The sequence below is a fragment of the Cygnus olor genome, chromosome 3 (assembly GCF_009769625.2).
Source record: "Cygnus olor isolate bCygOlo1 chromosome 3, bCygOlo1.pri.v2, whole genome shotgun sequence".
NCBI classification, from domain to species: domain Eukaryota; kingdom Metazoa; phylum Chordata; class Aves; order Anseriformes; family Anatidae; genus Cygnus; species Cygnus olor.
Genome location: NC_049171.1, coordinates 54,389,115 through 54,409,307, shown reverse-complemented (window position 1 = coordinate 54,409,307; position 20,193 = coordinate 54,389,115). Strand labels below are relative to the sequence as shown.

General features: G+C 39.0%; 1 protein-coding gene and 1 long non-coding RNA gene across 3 annotated transcripts; one reads left to right on the top strand and one right to left on the bottom strand.

The window, feature by feature from the left end:
• Nucleotides 1-1,151: 1,151 nt before the first annotated feature.
• On the bottom strand, nucleotides 1,152-10,579 carry GJA1 (gap junction protein alpha 1). The gene is made up of 2 exons (XM_040552058.1): nucleotides 10,334-10,579; nucleotides 1,152-4,228 (listed from the first exon to the last, which is right to left on the bottom strand). The coding sequence occupies exon 2, from the start codon at nucleotides 4,210-4,212 to the stop codon at nucleotides 3,067-3,069; it is 1,146 nt and encodes a 381-aa protein (XP_040407992.1). The 5' UTR covers nucleotides 4,213-4,228; nucleotides 10,334-10,579; the 3' UTR covers nucleotides 1,152-3,066.
• On the top strand, nucleotides 5,577-14,800 carry LOC121067497. Of its 2 annotated transcripts, XR_005818318.1 has the most exons (5): nucleotides 5,577-8,088; nucleotides 9,500-9,559; nucleotides 11,632-11,712; nucleotides 11,805-11,997; nucleotides 12,180-14,800. It is a non-coding gene; the product is annotated as an uncharacterized LOC121067497 (long non-coding RNA). The 2 variants fall into 2 exon arrangements; XR_005818317.1 differs by having other exon boundaries at nucleotides 5,577-9,559.
• The last annotated feature ends 5,393 nt before the right edge of the window (nucleotides 14,801-20,193 follow it).

Here is a 20,193-nt window from a genome sequence, read left to right as displayed (position 1 = left end):
AAGAAATATACTCCACAAAAATAAACCTAGGTGAGAGAATTGGCCCTAAGCACACTTACCACCAAAAATGACTCAGAGAGCCTTGGCACTGCAGTGGTAATTTATATCAGCTGTCCAAGATGCCTGAAGGAACTGAGTCCATAGTTTGGGATGTACCTGACAATCAGCCTGTCTAAGAGACACTAGATTTTGTCTCAGGGTGAGCCCTTCTCTGGATGTTTCTGAACCCACCTTCCCAAGGGGATGATCCTCACAAAATGCTTGGAATGTTCTTCCCTTTGTACAGATGAACTAGGACAAGCCAGCTTAAAATGACTCATTGTTACTATTTAAGAAACACTTCAAGGAGTCATTCCTTGTGCTTGTGCTTGTATAGTATCTCTCCTAGCTGTGAATCCACTAGCATTGTCCTGCTTATTTTCCCCCTCTTTACTAGTAGGAAATTTGGACTTAAAACACCAAACAAATTTTAAAGTTGAAAACTGTGTGATAACTGCATGACCATTATATTTTGATTTTTCACATAAAAAATGAGTTGAACCATCTTTCTTTCAGAGTCCAATGCAGGAAAGCAAAGCACTGGGCATCTTCATTAGTGACAGGGACCAAAAAGGTGAAGCAGTAACCATTACACAAAATCCCGGCCTTATCAAAATCAGTACCTTGCTCCCACTGAGTCTGAAAGGCTGAGGATTTTATTCCAGAAATTCAAACTGACTGTCAGTCAAACAGTCTGATTGCATGCAGAAATGTAAATCTGGGGCAATGATTTCATAATCTACAATCTAGGCTGCATAAGAAAAATGCTTTAAAAATTGTGTGACAGTGTCTTACTGTTATATTTTTTATAATAGTTTGGAAATAATTATATATATTCTGAAGCTCATGGCAAGACTTGCATTACAGTAGTTCATGCTGAGCCTGACTTTTTTCCAGGAGTGTCACAAACAATGCTTATTTTTCCAGTGTTGTGAGGGTATCTGAATTTGTTCCTGTGAAATTTCAATGCAAAGTAAATCCAGATGGATTAAATCAAGACTACTGCTGAAAGGCAGGGGGAAAATGAAGAGGGAAGGAAGGAGTTTGGATTATAATACTGAAACGAAAGATATATGGACATATAAAACAGTAAAAGACAATTAGAAGATATATTTATACTAAATTAAAACTTTATTGACTAATGTTCTCCAGACAACATGATCTGATGGACTAAGGTTGCAAACATGCAATGAAGTTGAACACAACAGTAGTTTAACATGGAATGTCAAACAAATTAATATATTGTAGTAAATGAAACCACTTATCTGTGTTGCTGCAAAATGAAACCAAGCTATGTATTTCCTTGGTCAATCTGTGTTCAGCTAAGAGGCAATGCATTTGAAGAAACTGGTAGATTTCTTTAGCATATATTTCAAATAAATTAGCTAGAATTGTACTCTTTTAAAATCAACTTCTCTTGCATTTCAAACAAAACCTAAGTGTAAACACTAAAGTTGCTAGAGCCATCTAGAAAGACCTAACTGTCAAACTTAGAGTGGACATTACAGTTCAGTAAATGTGAATATTTAGTACAAGAAAAATACCAGTTACTGCAAAAGTCATGTAGGCATATTTTATTATTAATCCAGCACAAAGCATTTCTTCTAAGTTTCTCACATAAGACTAAAGCTTGCTTACAGTACTACAACTTCTATCATTCAAGCATCATTATTACCTATCAGGGAGATTGGCTAGATGACCTAATGAGTCTTTTCCATCCCTAACTTCTACAAAAGAAAATCATTCATGCCAGCAAGAACATGTTTCGCTACATCTTGGGCTTGATCCTGTAGACTTTGTTCAGGCAAAACTCCCACTGACTTAAAAGAGAGATTTTCCAGAGCAAGACATCCAGGATTAGGCCCTTTTTTATTTTTTATTTTTTAAAAAGCATCCATTTAGGATACATGGAAAATATTATATAGAATTAAAAAAATATATGACGTGCTTCACTTGCATTGAAGGAATCAGAGAATGTAAACACCATAGTGGCCCATATCTTCACAATATCCACGAGAAAGTGTCAACTGCAAGTAAAGTGTGTGCGTATGCTTCTCAACATATGCTTCTGAGCGTGTTTTGTGTATACCTTTACCTCCATGTCCACACACATATGTACACCCTTAAAATACATAAAGCTGTGACAAAATTCACTAAAGTCAGTTACTTGCCTGTTTTAATGCTTAAATCTGCAAGTGGCAGCAAACTGGGTTTTATATGATGCTAATTAGACTGTGCGTGAGCAGCAGGACATGAATATTACTGTGGACAAGAGTGTGTGGTTGCTGGTTCTATGAGCGTGGAGCCAACCCACTTACGCACATCACAAAATCTACCTGCATGAAGGGCTGGAAAAGCAGGTGACTAAAGTACTTCCTGGCGGGCCATGTCTGAAATTTGAGTTGTAGACTGTCCTCACAGAAGCCTTTCAACAACCTGGAGGACCATGCAGGAAAGTTTACCTTCAAAGTGCACTTTTAAAGAATGGAATGTTCTTGACAGGGAAATGATCAGAGGCAATCCTGGATTTTTTGCTTGTTGAATAGGAAAAACGTTTTCATCTTCAGACAGCACTTCACCCTGACAAATGTGAGTTCAGTTATTATTGGGTTTTAGAAGATTCTTTAGAAACAAACACAATAGTACGCACATACACATACACTCAGATATTTACAGCCTTTCTAGAAAAACAACCCCCTACCTTAGTAATGACTACTTATCTTTTTCCTTTTTTTTTCTTTTTTAGTATTTAAATTCTTTAAACCAGCTACATTAAATACCAATGTGTATTGTACCACCCCACACCAACCCCACATTCCCCCCAAAAAAACAGCAAGAATTTTAAAAGTTTGTTTGCTTGTTTGTTTTTGTTGTTGTTTTTTTTTTTTCCTTTCTTTTTTTAAACATGATTGTTAAAATCTCCTGCTTGAGACTGTTAAGTACCACCTCCACTGGAACAAGATCAGCACTGACTGCATCTTCCAATGCATGTCGTTTCATAGTCGAGCAAGTACTGCAGCAAGAAGCTTAGATCTCCAGGTCATCAGGTCGGGGCCTGCTGCTGGCTCGGCTGCTGGCTCTGCTGGGAGGCCTCTGGTCCACAATGGTGAGGGGTTGCAGCTCGTGTCCTGATGCCAGTTTTTTAGTGTTCTGGTGCTCATCGGGGAAGTCAAAGGGCTGGGCATGCGAGTTGGAGATGGTGCTGCCAGCCTGCCCCATCCTGTTCTGCTCCGCACTGTAGTTGGCCCAGTTTTGCTCACTAGCTTGCTTATTGTAGTTACGACAGGAGGAATTGTTCCTGTCTCCGGTAACCAGCTTGTACCCTGGGGGAGACATGGGAGACAAGGGGGCGGTCGGTGAGGAACATCCATTGTAATAAGCATATTTGGGGGAGCCACAGTCCTTGGAAGGGCTCATGGTGCCGCTATGGGAGTAGGGGTCAGTTTTCCCTTTCACACGATCCTTGACACCCTTGAAGAACACGTAGAAAAGCTCGATGATGTTCAACGCAAGAGACACCAAAGACACTACCAGCATGAAGACGATGAAGATGGTTTTCTCAGTTGGACGGGAGAGGAAACAGTCCACTCTATGTGGGCATGGATCTCGCTCACAGGTGTAGATGGCGCTCAGGCTGAACCCATAAATGTACCACTGTATCAGCAAGAAAGCCACCTCGAAGACAGATTTAAAAAGGATGCTGATAATGTATGTACGGAGCAGTCCCCCACGCATCTTCACCTTGCCATGCTCTTCAATGCCATACTTGAATTTCTTAATTTCTATTTGTTTGAGGTGCATATCCACATTGACACCATCATTCTGGACCACCTTGAGCTCTTCTTCTCTTTTGTTCAGCTTCTCTTCTTTCCTCATCACGTAGAACACATGTGCCAGGTACAAGAGTGTTGGTACAGACACAAATATGATCTGCAGAACCCAGAAGCGCACATGGGAGATAGGAAAGGACTTGTCATAGCAGACGTTCTCGCAACCAGGCTGTTGAGTGTTGCACCGAAAAGCAGACTGTTCATCTCCCCAAGCAGACTCGACTGCTGTCCCCAGTAGCAGGATTCGGAAAATAAAGAGGACAGACAGCCATACTTTCCCTCCTGCAGTAGAATAAGCTTGAACCTTATCAAGAAGTTTTCCCAAGGCACTCCAATCACCCATCTTCACGGGATGCTGGCTAAAGAACGAAACAAAGAAAAAAAGTAGTGATGGTTGAGACAGCTCTTTAATACTTTTGATGCACTGAATCACACAGATCAATGCTAACAGTGCAGTGGTGCAGTTTTGTTTTAATTCATGTGTTTTAGTTAAGTTGCTGGCAGAGTGGGAACTAAGGGAAACTTCAAAGATAAATATTATATTATGTCTCAGAACACAGTGAAAAAAGGTTTCTAATTTCACTTCAATTTTCAAGAAGTCCATGAAAACCCTTGGCTGCCACTGTGGTTTGCTCAAACCAGCCTTCTTGGTGGCAGCCTCAGTTCAATGACCAGTACCTGCCTCAGGCAGAAAACAGCTGTGACACACTACTGAAGCAGGATGTGGAAATACTTAATGGCACTGCCTGAATATGTTAAGAATAAATGAAAGATTTCTCTTGCTCATGTGTAGCTCATTCATGGTGATTTTTATATTCACTCTTCAAGTGAATAGAAAAGCAAAACATAGTATAACCTAAATACAAAATGTACTAAGTCTATACTATGGTCAGATACCAAAAATTTAATCATTGCAAATGTGTGCTAAATTTCCTATGGCAACATTAAACTCAGCTATTGCACAAGTTACTGTGTGTGATACATTTACGAGTATAGTTCTTAATGATGCAAAGTTTTTACTATACTTAACTTCAGAAAAAAAGCTATCTAAAGCTATCTAAACTAAATGTATGCATTAGTATTTGCAGCACAAAGATCAACATCAGTATTCTTTACCCATATTTTTATGAAGGAACCAAAAATATTAAATACATCAGGTGCAGATAAGCTCATGTCACTACATTGGAAGAACTGGTTTCCTAGCTATCTGTGTCTTGCCTAATTTATTGTCGTTTCAGCTTTGTATTTGCATCATTTTACATTTAAATTCCTTCACTTTGCTTTGAAAGGAAAAAAGATCTAGCCAGAAAAAAAAAAAAAAAAAAAAAGGTAAACGAGCACTTTCTGTTTTTAAGGCAACTCCTGGCGTGCAGTTTGCATTCCAAATGTTGAACACTGCAAGTTTAAATTGTCTCTCTCAACTTGAGTTTAAAGTGTGCATTCTGGGACACGCAGCTTCTTGGGCATATCTGGAAATACACAGGGTGACATAAAAAAAGTGAAGTATTCTAACTTGACGTTCTAGATTCCTAGGAAAAACAAAGTTCACTGCAGGGATTTTATGAACTTGAAAATGGTAATCTTTTCTGGACAAAAGCTTACATTATAGCTTGCCCCACATGAATAAGCATGTGAAATTGGGCACCTAAAAGGAAAAAAATAAGCAAAAAGCTTCCCTTTTAAAGTAAATGTTGCTCGGCAGAGGTATTTGTTCAGTGCATGCTGAGTAATCTCTTCCCAGTATTAATAGTTTTGACAATGTTCAAATGATTTCCTTCCCATCACATCATGCATATATTCCCTAGTGAAGGTCATTTATAGAAGAAGAGAAAAAAAAAAAAAAAAAAGACAATAAAACCTTTTCTGGATAATTCATAAAATAGGAAATTTTAGCATCAAGGAGATTTTCTTTCAAGAAGTGGTGAGTCACTGGAAACACAAGATTATAAATTTGGCAAACTCAATCATAATAATCTATGCCAAATAAAAATAAATAAATAAATAAACATACACCGTCTTTTTTGCCATCGGAAAGAGTCTGAGAGAATAATGGGAGACAAGTGTTTAAAGTACTTGCTCTGAGAGCTCAGAGATGACAATTATCTTTGAACTCCTGCAAAATATCCCAGGGCCATTTCTCCATTTAGTCAGCTTGCTCTGAAGTGTAGAGGAAGTTTACCTACTGGGGTGTTCAGACCCTTCCTCACATAATTAGTTCTTCACATGACTGAAGTCTCATCAACAGATGAGGTCTTCTTCAGACTTTTAAATCTGGAAGCCTCACTGGGAGAGATATACAATGTGTTTCTCTCTGACATATTCTTTTAGTCTTTCCAAGGTTTAGTCATTCCCCGGAAAGATTAGTTTGTCTTTATTGGTTCAGGCTGGTAGGAAAGGAGTCAGCACATGAGCATGGAGGTCTCTGAAAAGGCTGGAATGCAATGTTACCACGTTCCTCCTCAAGCTGAGATTGTTAAAACAGAGAACAGTCTGTAACTATACAACATGTGAAGTTTGTTTTAAAGGCAAACTATTTTCTCCATGTCCTAAAAGTGGGAAGTGGACAGAAGGAGCCTTTTTCAAGTAACAGCTTCTTGATTTAATTAGTCAGCTTTCTGATGATTTGAAACTACTGCACTGACAGACTTTCCTCAGACTCTATGTATTTTTTTACTGCCTAAATGTTATTTCAGATTGAAAGTTTGATTAAGAAAACAGAGGACGTGTTATTTCTAGGCAGCTATATGTTGTTTGTTTTTTAATTATACTCTACTCTGGTCCATTAAAGTAACATGATTTACTTCAGTTTTGACCTACTTAATCCCACACCTGCGATATTTTGAGAATTTACTACCTATTTTTTAATTTGCTTCAGCATGCAAAATTGCTAAGCTTCATTTATATCCTCTGGCAATATAAACTCCAGGAGGAAACATACCATGCTTGAATTACTCACACATAGTTTTGAAAAAAAAAACACACTTTTTTTTTTTTTTTAAGAGATCAGTTACACACTAGCCTTGCCAGTGATAACCCACATCAATTCAAAACATTGTGCTGTTAGTCAGATAACCTTGTGGTGGCACAAATATATTATTCCTCTGCTTAAATGGATTCTGTTGCTTTATGAAACACAGTACTTTATTTTGCTTTAGAGAAAACTCATTCATCGGATCTAACTTGTTCAATTTCAGAACACTGAAATAACATTTTTATTAACTGATTACAAAATATTTTTACTAGGTATAAAAAGATGTTCTTCATCAAACAAATATTTAAGTATTTTAGTTTTGTAAATAGTTTGAAATTGATGGAAGATTACCTTTAAAACTATTTATTCGGCCTTCAGGTCTCTTTTTAACAATTAAACTTCTTTTAACAGTTCCACTAAATAACACAGATTGACCCGATCTACTGGTACAATTTCGGCACTTCAGGAATTTAAGGATATGGGTGATGATGCGTATGTGCATTCCATGAGTTCTTACTGATTATTACTTACAGGATTATTTATTTATTTATTTATTTGAGTTGGACTAATGCAGGCCTATTAACCTTTTTAAAAGTGGATTTCTGCCAGCTTCTACTGTGTGTGGGTAAAGACAGGGAAAGAAAGGGAAAAAAACAAAACAAAAAAAAAAACAGAGCAGCAGGAGATATGACAGCATTCATCTGTAAAGGGTTTTGGATGACCACATATATAAGAAATTTGATTTGTAAGCCACAATTAAGAAATTCTAGAACTATTTTTTGTGGACAACATTCATCATGCCATCTGGTTCATATTTTTCAGGAAGAATAATATAAACTCAGTGCTGTGGTAACACGTCCAGGTCTGACTACAGTGTTAGAAGGTCACATGCTAGTGGACAGAAGAGCAGTAAGGGTTTAGAGTGGGATCTAAAACAGGATTGTGCAGCTGAAGCAGTCAGAAACAGAACAAAGTTTGTTTTCCTACAAAAATTCAAGCACACTTAAAAATTAAGTAGTCAGCAAAAGAGAAGCTTCTGGACCTTGAACATCAACCAACTTGAGCATTTCCCAAAAGTAACCAGCACTGGAGAGAAAGCAGCTGAGATGTACAACTGAAGGTGTTTAGATGGATTGGAATAGGGGAAGACAGTTTCCTGAAACCTCACAAAAATTAGCAAATGTCTTTTAAAGGAAAGGTGCTGTTCATTTAATCTTCTGGACAAAGATTACGCTCTAAATGGCTGCAGTAAGTAGAATTTCAAGTGTCTCAGCTGTCTGCTTTTTTCATTGTCTGTTGGTATTGTTGGTGGTCAGACACCAGTGGATCTTCCCCATAGACTTTGCCTCTCCCATGTAGTATTCTCTACAGCCAATTCACTTCTAAAACATAGTTGCAAAAGGACCCAAAGCAGCCAGAAGCAGTTTCTTGAAAACTCTCTAATGGTACAGCTCATGTCTACCCTCTACGTTATTGCCCAAATTCATCCCTCTTCTGACTCATGCTGGAACTAAAAGAAATGCCGAATTCCTTGAGGGGGCCTCGGGCCCTCTGACGTTCATACTTGCAGATTTTGAAATTTGGAACTCTAACAAGTACGTGTATAGAATAAGCAACAGACCAGATGCCTCCACAAGAGATATATTCTGTGGGTAACATCTGGGGGGGATGGGGGGGGGGGGGGGGTGTACCAGAGACTGGGGAAGGAGAGAAATGTATCTGATGAAACAGATATTGCTCAACGTCATCTAACCTTCCCCATGCCCACAAGAATCCTTGGTCTAAACTGGCGTTCATTTCAGAGACAAATAAAACTAATCTTGTAGGCTTGCATTATGTGGAAGCTGAGATAACTTTACAATGTTGAATCTGTTTGCGCTCCTGAGCGTATAAGCATTCAGATTTATGTCACAAATCAAATCACTTGTGTCCCTCTCTTCCTCCTCCTGAACTCAGCCTGCCGCTCACCCTTCTCCCATTTGTATGCTTGTTAGGTATCATGGGTCAGCGCCAATGTTTGGCTTTGAAGTTTTTGAAGGAAACACTTCAGTAAACATCTCAAAGACTAGAGGCTTAAATTCTCCAGTGTAGTGTGCTGTCCAGATGTTAAAATGGCAGGATGAAAGCTTCACACCAGTCCTCCAACTTGCTCCCTATATACTAACGCACATGCAAGCACACACAGAAGTCAGGCACAAGGTGTTCGTAGGACATTTTTATCCCCATTACCATACGCTTTCAGGAATTTCATGTACAAAAGTTTAAAGGAGTTCCTCAGACAAAATATGCCCCTACACATGGCTTGCTGGTTATCATGAGGCAAAACGTAAGGACGGACATAAGCACACAATATTCTTGTTTAAAGAGTAGAGCGTGCTACTTGATAAGATAGATCCCGCGCTTTGTATTTCAGCTGAAGGTCCTTTCTCCTGCTGTTTCCTTTTTCATGTTGTTCTTTCACTGCTAGCAAGCAGCAAGCAACAACTGCAATATGAAATCACTCCAAGTCTTGCAATTTAAAAAGCTTGTGAGTTCTCCAAGAGATGCTGCTCAAGCATTCCTCTTCCCCACGTTTTGAAAGTATTTAAGCCTTCAAGGTAATATAAAAGGAATGTGTCATATTGGGATTATGACACATATTGTGTATATTCTTTCACAGCTCTTCCTAGACAACTTTCATTTATATCCACCCAAGACTTTCACAGACATTGCCAACGTGGTAAGGCATATCATGATATCTCACATTCCTTCTCTAAAATCCCTTTACTGAGGTTGCTAAAACAGAGTAACTATATACAAACTAGGTTAAAACTCCGTAACCCACGTCTGGCTTTTATCACATCTGTTTTCAAAGAAAAGGGGAAAAGTCATCAGAAAGACCACGTGAAAGTCACCACGTTTGGTAGCTGCAGCATTTAACAAAGCACCTAATTAAGAACCTTGCTCTGCACAAGCAAGTCGGCATCAGTCGGGGCTGCCATAGGGAAGCCAAATGTGTTGGGCGTAAGTGGGGCGCACTGGGGACAAGGTCTCACTGCTACAAACTTCTGGTGGGATTTCAGTGCAACAGAAGAGAGTGAAGAGCACCTAAGGTTTTTTTTTTTTCTTTTTTTTTTTTTCCTTCCCCTTTAAAGGAGCTCATTTAGGCAGAGACAAGTACACAGCAGCGATTTCACTGAAACATGAGCAACAAGTCTGCGTCCCAGCTGTGCAGGCATAACTTCACCGCAGTTCCTCTCTCAATGGAGCATGGTTAGAAGTTGCAGTCGGGTCGTATTTTCAGAAGTGTATAAAAATATGACAAAAGGAAGCAAAGAATAATCCCTGTAAGTTTAAACCTTTAGGAGAACGCACGCTTTGTTTTGTTTTGTTCTGTATTCCCCAACAAGTTCAACCATCAGCGAAATAACACGAAGTTCTTAGAGTGGAAAGAAAGTTTTTAGAAAAAAAAAGGTATATATAAAAAGATGAGAAAGGAAAACTTTCAACTTACCCTTGCTGATCAGCAGTGAAGCTGGATCAGGATACTTCTCTGGAGGGTTAAAGTAAAATGGAAGAGCACGTTCAGGCACTCAGACCTGTCTATTTAAACTTTAAAAGTCTACTGCTGTTTTGTATTTTTCATCCTTCCTTCCCCACTAGTGAAAGAAAAGTGCTGATACCTCGTAAAAGTTTTTTCTAACTTGGAACACTGGGAGAGCTTTTAACAAGTTTTCAAGCCTCTGACTGTGAAAGAGGAGGGGAAAAGGAGGGGTAGCAGCCCAGGAGGAGGGGCACTCTGCAAATGGAGAGGAGGAAGGTGGGGGGAGGAGGGAGAGAACTGACGGCACAGCAAAAACGAGGACGGCCAGAAGGAGAGCGTGAGCTCCTTCAGGTCGGCTCCTGCTGATGCAACAAAACCGCGGCCAGGGCAGGCCCCCGGCCCCCAGCCCCCAGCCTCCGGTCCCCGGCCCGCCCTGGCCCAAACCTGGCCCTGAGAGGGAAGATGCTGCGGGTGGGGGACCGGCGTCAACCTCCCGGGTGCTAGGGCTGGGCTGCCCGGCTGCTGTCGCTGTCTCCTGATCACTGTGTAGAGAGAAAGCCCTCTCAAGTCCCCTTACGTTTTGTTGTTAGTATCGCTTTGTTTACGCGGGTCCATTTCCTTTACGTGCACACATGAAAGTACATGCAAGGACCGGTGTGTTTGTTTCAACAGGATATATCCATCACACATTTTTTAACTGTTGCTTGTGTGTCTGTGTGTGCATGCATCCCATGGGAGAAATGAAGAAATGATCTCACATTCCAGGAAACTCTTTCCAGGAAATTTCAGAAAATAAAGCACAGTTCAGAAATTCAGAGTTAAACAGTGAGAAGAAATGCTCCTGATAATTTTTCAACTCATTTTTACAGAATAAAAGCATTCTCCAAAGCTGGGCTATTCAGTCAGAATGAAGCTGGTTTGGCTTTGCTCCTGACCAGTCCATGATTAAATGCTCCCTGCAAAACGCCTCTTCTGCAGAAGAGAGATTAATTTATTTTGGTGTGTGTGCTAAGTTCCTCGCACATGGAGTCCAAACTACGTTAGGAATTGGTCCTGTACTTTGTGTGTCATGGGGCATTAGCTCCTCTGCAGGGTTGCTTAAGAGCTTCTCTAGACGCAGTCAGTGGTTTGATAGTTCTTAATGAAGTTTTGCATTTCGGATCATACCAGCCTTGTCTGAGTTTCAGTTCCTCTTATTCTAATGGGATATTTCTGGGATCATCCATGTTAACTAGTATGGAAGAGTGTTTTTTGTTTTCTTTTTAAAGGTTATAAGAAAGATGAGAAGTCCAGTAGTGGCCATTGAGAGGTTCCCAAGTAAAGCTCCTCATTTACAATTTATTCTTGAGGTAAAGAACACTACACTCTGTAACACAACATAGATATTCCTGCTCATTTTTTGCAGCTTGTGCCTAATCTTTTTCCACCCTGAACTCACTAGATGAGAGAACTAAGACAAGACCTTTGTAGAAAGGCACTCAGCAGGGAGCTTTGAAGCTGCGAAAGACGCACACAATCATTATTCTTGCTCTGGAGTCATTTGCAGCAGACCACACTGCCTCCTGTTTGAGAAGAAGAGCCAGTACACCAGAAGTGTCCACCCTCCGTTCTCCTTCCTCCAGCTACAGACAAAGGTGGTTGTTTCCCCAGCTTGCCCCCTTTTACTTTGATTCTGGCTGTTAGTTTCGACAGCTTTTTTTTCCTTTTTACACAAAAAAAAGTGTAAAAGTTTATGGCTTGGCCAAGCCATATGGCAGAAAAACTTTTTCTTCATCTTCTCTGAGTGTTGCTTTAAGGTTGCTTTTTCTCTTTACAGCTTGAGGAAAAGGAAAGCGGAAAGGAAGAAATTGAGCTCTGTTCTTAAAAGGTGGTGGGACCTTCTTCAGAATTAAAACGTTGTAATATACAAACCATAGTGCCACACTGTCTTCATGACTGTGGAATAGGTAGTGAGTGGAGTACACATAATGCTCCTGCTACTGCTCCCTAAAACTCTGGTTATTCTAGTGCAAAGTATAAAGTGCCAACGACATGGAAACATGCATGCTGATGCAGAGACGAGATTTGAGGTGTCCAATGTGTTTGTGCTGAAAAAGCCGCCCCTTAGGAAAGCAGTGCTTTTTCGGGGGGTGGGGGGTGGGAACCACACACTAAAAACAGAAAAACCAGCAGAACAAAACACTCCCTTCCCCCCAAACCCCTTAAATTATAGCATGCAACCACACAATGCTATCATTCCCTCTCAAAGATCACAGGGTCCAGCTTGCCTGATCTTGCATTTTTCCCTGCACGTTCCTGTATTGGCTTTGCAATTATTCAAGCATTCTGTTTTTAAAAGAAACACCTAGAAGTATTTCTCCACTTAAATAAACAAACAGTATTAGCAAGAAGCCCAACACTCACAAAGTCCACTTTAAAAAAGTAAAACACGTATGTTAGGGATGAATAATTTTGCAGCAATAATAAACATAATACTTGGCTCTGATACAGCATTATCCACATGAAAAGAGAAAGTATTTCAAGCCTCCACTGTGATACAGTGAAGAATTAGGAAGAATTATGAGTCCTGACAAAAATGCCTTGAAGATGTCTTTAAGAGTTTGGAAGTATGTCTCCATGATCACGTTTCACAGCCTTTTATCAGAACATATTCAGCTTCAGAAACAGCAGTGATCCACAATTTCACAAGTTGACCAAAAAGTCTTGCACTCATTTGCATCGCAAATGGAAAGAAGCTTTTCAGACTGAAGAAATGGTTTCTCACACAAACCCCTCTTCAGCTGAAACTGTGTTCAAGAGAAAAGCATGGAGGTGTCAGACCTGAGATATTTGCAAGTCTGTTTTTAATTAAGAGACGGGTAAAATAATTGCACTTTGATTTGAAGCCTTATATTTCAGAATACAGACTCTTTAGACACCACAGAACTGAAGATTTGGGAGCCCAGAGCTCTCTGGGGCCAGTAATGCCCTCCATTGACATTCTGCCTTTTGGAGCAAATGGCACTGTCTTGTGAAGCAATCTTTTAGCGTGGCAATCCTAGGACTGCAGAACCTGTTTGTGTTTGGTTTGGCAGGCTACGGCAATGTCAGTAAGGGCATGTTCGCACTGCGACCCAGAGGCTGCACCAGAGCCCAGGTTCCTTCCCGTGCCCCCCGTGACTAAACCTTCGAGGGGACTTTCACAGGATTTCTGTCCACTCCATCACAAATCCCCAGCTCAATCAATGAAACAGTTCAGAGCCCGTAGTACTGCTGCTGCTTTTCTACACAGACTTATCAGAAGGGACTATAAATTCCAGTGGATTATTTAGTATTTACAGCCTTTGACACAGATTCATGGTTAATTCACAACTCGGTCCATTGTTTTCTATCTATTACCTGAACATAAATACAGAATTCTATACAGAAACATTTTTCCTTGTCTTTCCTCCAAATATTTGCTCAGAAATATTTCAGTAACCTGGATAACCCAGAAAGCCCTAGTGAATGTTTCATTTGGAAGACTCTCCAGTCCTTTGACCATTACAAAATTTCCCACCAATACCACTGGGTTCAAAATCTACTCCCAGTTAATGATGTCTGTGACTTACGGAGCTCTTAATACATACAGCACGTCTTCACTTGTTTGCAATTTGTTTGCAAAATTTACTTCCCAGCACTCCCATGCACGTCACTGTCCTCATCATGTGCAATTTCAGAGATGAGTCCATGAACTGTACGGTAAACTGAAATGAACATACACATGCAATACAGATTTTCTTGTGTGCCTTTCAAGGCAGCTGTGCAGTCACCCACGTCCCTGGATGGCACATAAGCTTCAGCACGTTTTCACCGATATCCCTTCTCACACATTTGGCTTTCAAGACAGGCTTGTGAATAATGCGTGGCCCTGTTTCATGTCTTATTGAGGTAAAGCTTCTCGGAATGTCCAAGGAACAATAATGTGGTATTTCTTGATTACATAAGCATATAAATGTGCAGACTAATGATGTTTTTTAAAGCAGACAGTGGTTTTCGCTTGTTTAAGAAACTTACATCACATAGAAATATAATATAGCTTGGAAGTTGCTGGCCACAGCACTTGCATCTCCTGTCAGCTCGAGAGGCTGGGCTGGAGCCCGCTGGAAGCTGCTATGCCCGGCGCTGCTGACTCTGCAAAACAGTTTCAAAGGGTCATCGGTTCTTCAAAGCAAAGGCAACTGTCACCCATGAAGGCAGTAGCTACTTCCACGTTGTGGCACAGCCCATGATATATAAGATGATGTTTTCTGACAATAGTAAGGATATTAGTAATAAAAAGTAGGATAATCACAGGATTTTCTCTCGGTGAGCACGCTTGCCATTCCTTGTTGAAACCGGTCTCTCAGATTCAGTGGCTATGGGGCTATTTCCCCAGGGAAAAAGGAGGCTTAGTCAGCACAAGACAGATCCTGCTCTTACCAGTCTGCTTGCAAAAGAAAGAAAGAAAGAAAGAAAGAAAGAAAGAAAGAAAGAAAGAAAGAAAGAAAGAAAGAAAAGGAAGGAAGGAAGGAAGAAGGAAGAAAGAGAAAGAAAGAGAAAGAAAGAAAGAGAAAGAAAGAAAGAAGGAAAGAGAGAAAGAAAGAAAGAAAGAAAAAGAAAGAAAGAAAGAGGAAGGAAGGAAGGAAGGAAGGAAGGAAGGAAGGAAGGAAGGAAGGAAGGAAGGAAGGAAGGAAGGAAAGAAAAGAGAAAAAGGAAGGAAGGAAGGAAGAAAGAAAGAGAGAGAAAGAGAGAGAGAGAAAGAAAGAGAAAGAGAGAGAGAAAGAAAAAAAGAAAGAAAGAAAGAGAAAAAGGAAGGAAGGAAGGAAGGAAGGAAGGAAGGAAGGAAGGAAGGAAGGAAGGAAGGAAGGAAGGAAGGAAGGAAGGAAGGAAGGAAGGAAGGAAGGAAGGAAGGAAGGAAAGAGAGAAAAAAGAGAAAGAAAGAAAGAAAGAAAGAAAGAAAGAAAAAGAAAGAAAGAAAGAAAGAAAGAAAAAAGAAAGAAAGAAAGAAAGAAAGTAGGAAAGAAAGAAAAGAAAGAAAGAAAGAAAGAAGGAAAGAAGGAAAGAAAGAAAGAAAAGAAAGAAAGAAAGAAAGAAAGAAAGAAAGAAAGAAAGAAAGAAAGAGAAAGAAAGAAAGAAAGAAAGAAAGAAAGAAAGAAAGAAAGAAAGAGAACGAAAAAAGAAAGAAAGAAAGAAAGAAAGAAAGAAAGAAAGAAAGTGCTATTTTAAGAGACCATGCTGGAAACACATCAAGACTGAAGCACCTCAGATGAAATTGTGGAGAAGTAACAGATGCCATCAGACCTGAGTCCAGTACACAGCATTAAGCCTAGCAAATAGTCACTAGTCTTTCAAAATATTTTGCCCTGCTATGCAGTCATCTGTCTAGAATCTGAGTGCTTTATAAACGTTAACACAGAACAAGTTAAGTTATATTAACCTCTTTTACAGATACGGAAGTTTGTCATGGAGAATATCAGCAGCTCTTCTGAGTCATAGACAGCTTATGACACAAACAGGAGTAGGAGTCAAGTTTCTTAATACCTGGTTCTGTCCTTTAAGCACAAAATTATTCTGCCTGCCCTTCTTTATTATTATTATTATTTTAAATATAAACTAGCAGTGAAAAAAGCAAAATGAATGTTTCTTTTTAAAAATTATGAGAATCACAGAGAAGGGAGATTCAGTGTCTGAAGTTTGGGGTAACTCTCTCCTTTCTGTCCTTTGTGCTACTGTCTGCCACTTCATACCAGTAAGATGTCACCACCACTTCTTCACGGTACTCACTCGCTTTCTCTTACTACCTTTAGAAATATCAATTCACTCCTGATTCACTGTTGGCTGATGGACAGAAAGGGAGAAAGGTAATAATAATTGGAGGCTTGGAAGCTCTTCACCTGTGCCACGGAACTTCTAAAGCTCCTTACAGGCAGCTTAGACACCAGAAAGGTTGGTCTTAAAGGATTTATTCCAACATTGTAACTGATTCCAATCAATATCTCCTCAGAGCAAGCTGCTCCTCTAAAAAGACAGTAGAAAACCGTACAAACAAAGAATGAAGTATGAGCTCACAGATCTTTATGAATTTGGCTCCACCTTCTGTACACAGTGAAAATAAACGTGTTATATTGTATCTTGAATGTCAGTTAAGCTTTTTGTTTATTTCATTTTGCATTTCTTAAATCCTGCACAGAGATGGTGTTGTGGTATTTTGTGATCTATTATTTCTGTCTATTGATGTTGTGGTTTTCCCGTCATTTGGTTCCAAAGGATGGGAGTATTTTTTAAAAAAAACGAATATGGATGGTTCAGGTTTCCAAAGCATAGAGTAACGTGATGTGGAAGTAATGGAGTCTTTCAAAAAATAGTCTTTAAATTTCTTCAGGGGGTCTTGACATAATCAAATACGTTAGCAGTGAAATTAAACAAAAGTTCAGAATATGTATTGACACCATCTGCTACTTACTCTGATGAGTAATCTCACTGGATTCAATAAATCTGCCTAACCCAGCAATGTGAATAAAGGCTATACAGCCAAATGTAAACGTTGAAGCCTATATGAATAAAAGAAAACCAGAGTAGGTAAATCCCCCAAATTCCTACCCAGCTGAAAACACTTTTGCACCTTCACTATTGAAAAATAATTTCTTTATTACTAAACAGAAAATCAGCCATACAATAATTATTGTGCTTTTGACGTTTAGAAAAAAATGAGTGATTTTGGTGTAAAATGTAATACTTTTTATTTAGATTTTATAAACAGCAACTGACTAGCTGTGATAGTCTTTGAAATCTTGGAGAGATTGATGAATTTTCCACATGTGGCTGAACTGTGGGACAGAAAGTTTGTCTGTCTATTTTGGCCATATTGGAAGAGCAACAGTGAAATAGGGGAGTTCCTTCTCCTCAAGAAAACTCACTTTTTCCATCCTGTATTCAGAAAATCCTCAGTTTTTTTTTTTTTTTTTTCTTTTGATCTTCTCATTTAAATCATCCCAGAGTTTCACTTAACACTTAAATTAATTTGATAATGGGAGTCACTGTGTTTTAGTCATACAGCCGTATTTTTATGTTTATTTGGGCTACTTTGTTGGCTACAGTGAAATAAATTGAGCTGCTTTAATACTTAAATAAACACTGAAGTCTAACCAAAAGTAGTTTTTATCCAGGAGATCAAAATCAGCATTTTATTTATGGTGGTCTACAAATCATTTAATGTATGGAAATAAGTCCTTTTTTTCTACCTCTTTCTACATAAAACAAAACAACAATAAAACCAAAACACACATACACACACAAAAAGAATACAAAACCAAAGCTATAATCAATTATTTATAGGCTCTAGTTTGTTATTTCATACATTTGAATTTACTTTTATTTTTCTATTCATTACCAGATTAATAAATGCTTGTGGGCAGCCTTTTTCTGTAGATACAATAATTTTCAGATTAATCCGTTCATACACATTTAGCTGAGTGAACATGTTCACTCACCTGCAGACAGTTTATGCTGGATATTTGAACATCCTCTCCCCACGCAACTGCCACAGAAACAAAAAGGATTAGTTATTCTCTCAATTTAAGCTTTTTGGGCAGCAGATGAGAAATTTAATATCACCTAATAGAATGGGCCTGAAATACACTATTTTGACAGATTTCTGAAAGACAGAGGCAGGGTGCCTGAGATGTTCCTGCCTGAAAGGCAGAGGCTCACCTGGTCAGTTTCTTGATAGCATCACAGGGATGTCTGAGGGTATCAACATTTCAAGGCTTCCCTTTCGTTTTCCTTATACCACTCAGTCTCCATTTTTTGTACAGATGCTTATATACTTGCCAGAATCAATCAAGGCACATAATTGCTCCTTTCATTTGGCAAGTCTGCAGGATTAACAGTGTTGTAGACATGAAAGAGTCTGCAAAGAACTGAACATCAAGAAACTTTACATAAAATTGAATAAAAGTCATTAATAGAGTTGACAGCTTGTACAATCACAAATTGCTTAAAAAATACTACTAATTAATGGGTTCCCAGAAGAACAGCTTGGGGAAAACAACTGGAAAATTCATGTACTGAAATTAGCAGTTTCTGTTATTTATAAGATTTTCCCAGAAAAGAATCTCCCAGTATAATCCATGGGTCCTTTTCCCAGGCAGCAAAGAACATCAACGTGTAGTATGATGTATGTACTTTCATTTGTTTAAATTCTCAGAAATTTTAAAATGAAATGAACTTCAATAATAACAACAATAATAACACTAACAATAATAATAATGTAGTCATTACACAGTGTATCTACAGTTTAATGACATGTACAAACTAGACATAAAGAATGTAAAAATCCCTGACTCGACAATTTGGGCTAGGAAATTCTTGTTAGTTATTGCTAACACTGTTCAACAAGTATGAACGATGCATAAGGGAAAACATCACATAAGAGAGAACAATATCGTTCCATTATTAAACTTTAATACTAACTACATTATATCAAGATCATTCTAAAAGCATACAAATAAAAATCAGTTCAATAAACTGAGAAAAAGTGGTTATAATGTACTGAGAAGTTAATGTACCTTAACTAAGGGTTAACTTTTACATATAGACCTTGAATAATAAAACACAGCAGCTTTACAACTGTCTGAGCCTGCCTTCGAAAACAAACAAACAAAAACACCAACTAACTTTCATTTACCTGTCCTCAACACTAATACTGGTATATTATCCATAAGAGTAGTTCTTATAAACTTGATTACAATGAAAACCAAAATGGGTACCAATAATCTCAAGCTGTTCCATATTTACAAAATATTTTCAAAGGACAGGAACGTAAGAATTAATTTGGGGTTCTCATAGACAATCAAGGTTATATCTTGCAAATTAATCTAAAACCTAAGCAGAAATTCATAGGCAAAGCCAGTCAGATATTAAAACCTATGTGAAACACAGAAGTGTCCTTATGTGAGTGAGTGTTTCTTAAGGGTGATTAGTGTATGCATTAAGGATGAGACTGACTGACTGCAGGGTGTAGATCCTACTGCACACATGTGGAGATGAGGCACACAGCTCCTAGTTTCTAGCCCACAGCCTTCCCCCCATTATTACCGAGATCTGGAAAAGCTCCGAACCCCTGCAAGGTTCAGGCAGCACCCACAGTGTGGGGCTCAATGTGCCAAGATCCACACCTTGATGTGCTTCCCAGAGCCCACCTCCCATGCTTTCTTTGGCCAAAACTGGAGGCTCACCCACCTCCCTTCCTACAGAGGCCTCATTTTGCCATATTTTTAGAACAAGTCCATGCTATGAGCTTCTTCCCAGCTGAGGCCAATTGTGATTCAGCTTCTGCCACTGCTGAGAATTTTGCTAATTATTCAGTGAGCAGTACACTTGCCCCTAGAGTGATCAACTTGTTTGCAATTCCTGCTGAGGTTGTAAGTGTCAAAACTGTATCTTCAGATTTCCAAGCCACTGCTTTATTTATCAAGACAGAGGACAGCTGAAGGAAAACGGATGGATCTTTTAATCCTGTAGAGAAAGTTGTGTTATTTTGGAAAAAGAATTGAAAAGTTAATCAATCTGAGAAATAATTAATATATATATATATATATATATATATATATATTTTTTTACAGAGTACTAACAGACTTCTGTCTGAACCAGAATTTAAGCCCTATACTGTGTTTAACAACCTCCTAATTTTGTTCTGGTTTTCTTTGACTATGCCCAGAAACCCCAGGAGCAGAATGACATCTCTCCCAGGGGAACTCTCCTTCACGCAGAGAAAGACAAGCCAAAGAAACTCTGTCTAATGACTGAGAGGTGGTATTGTATTAGTGCTG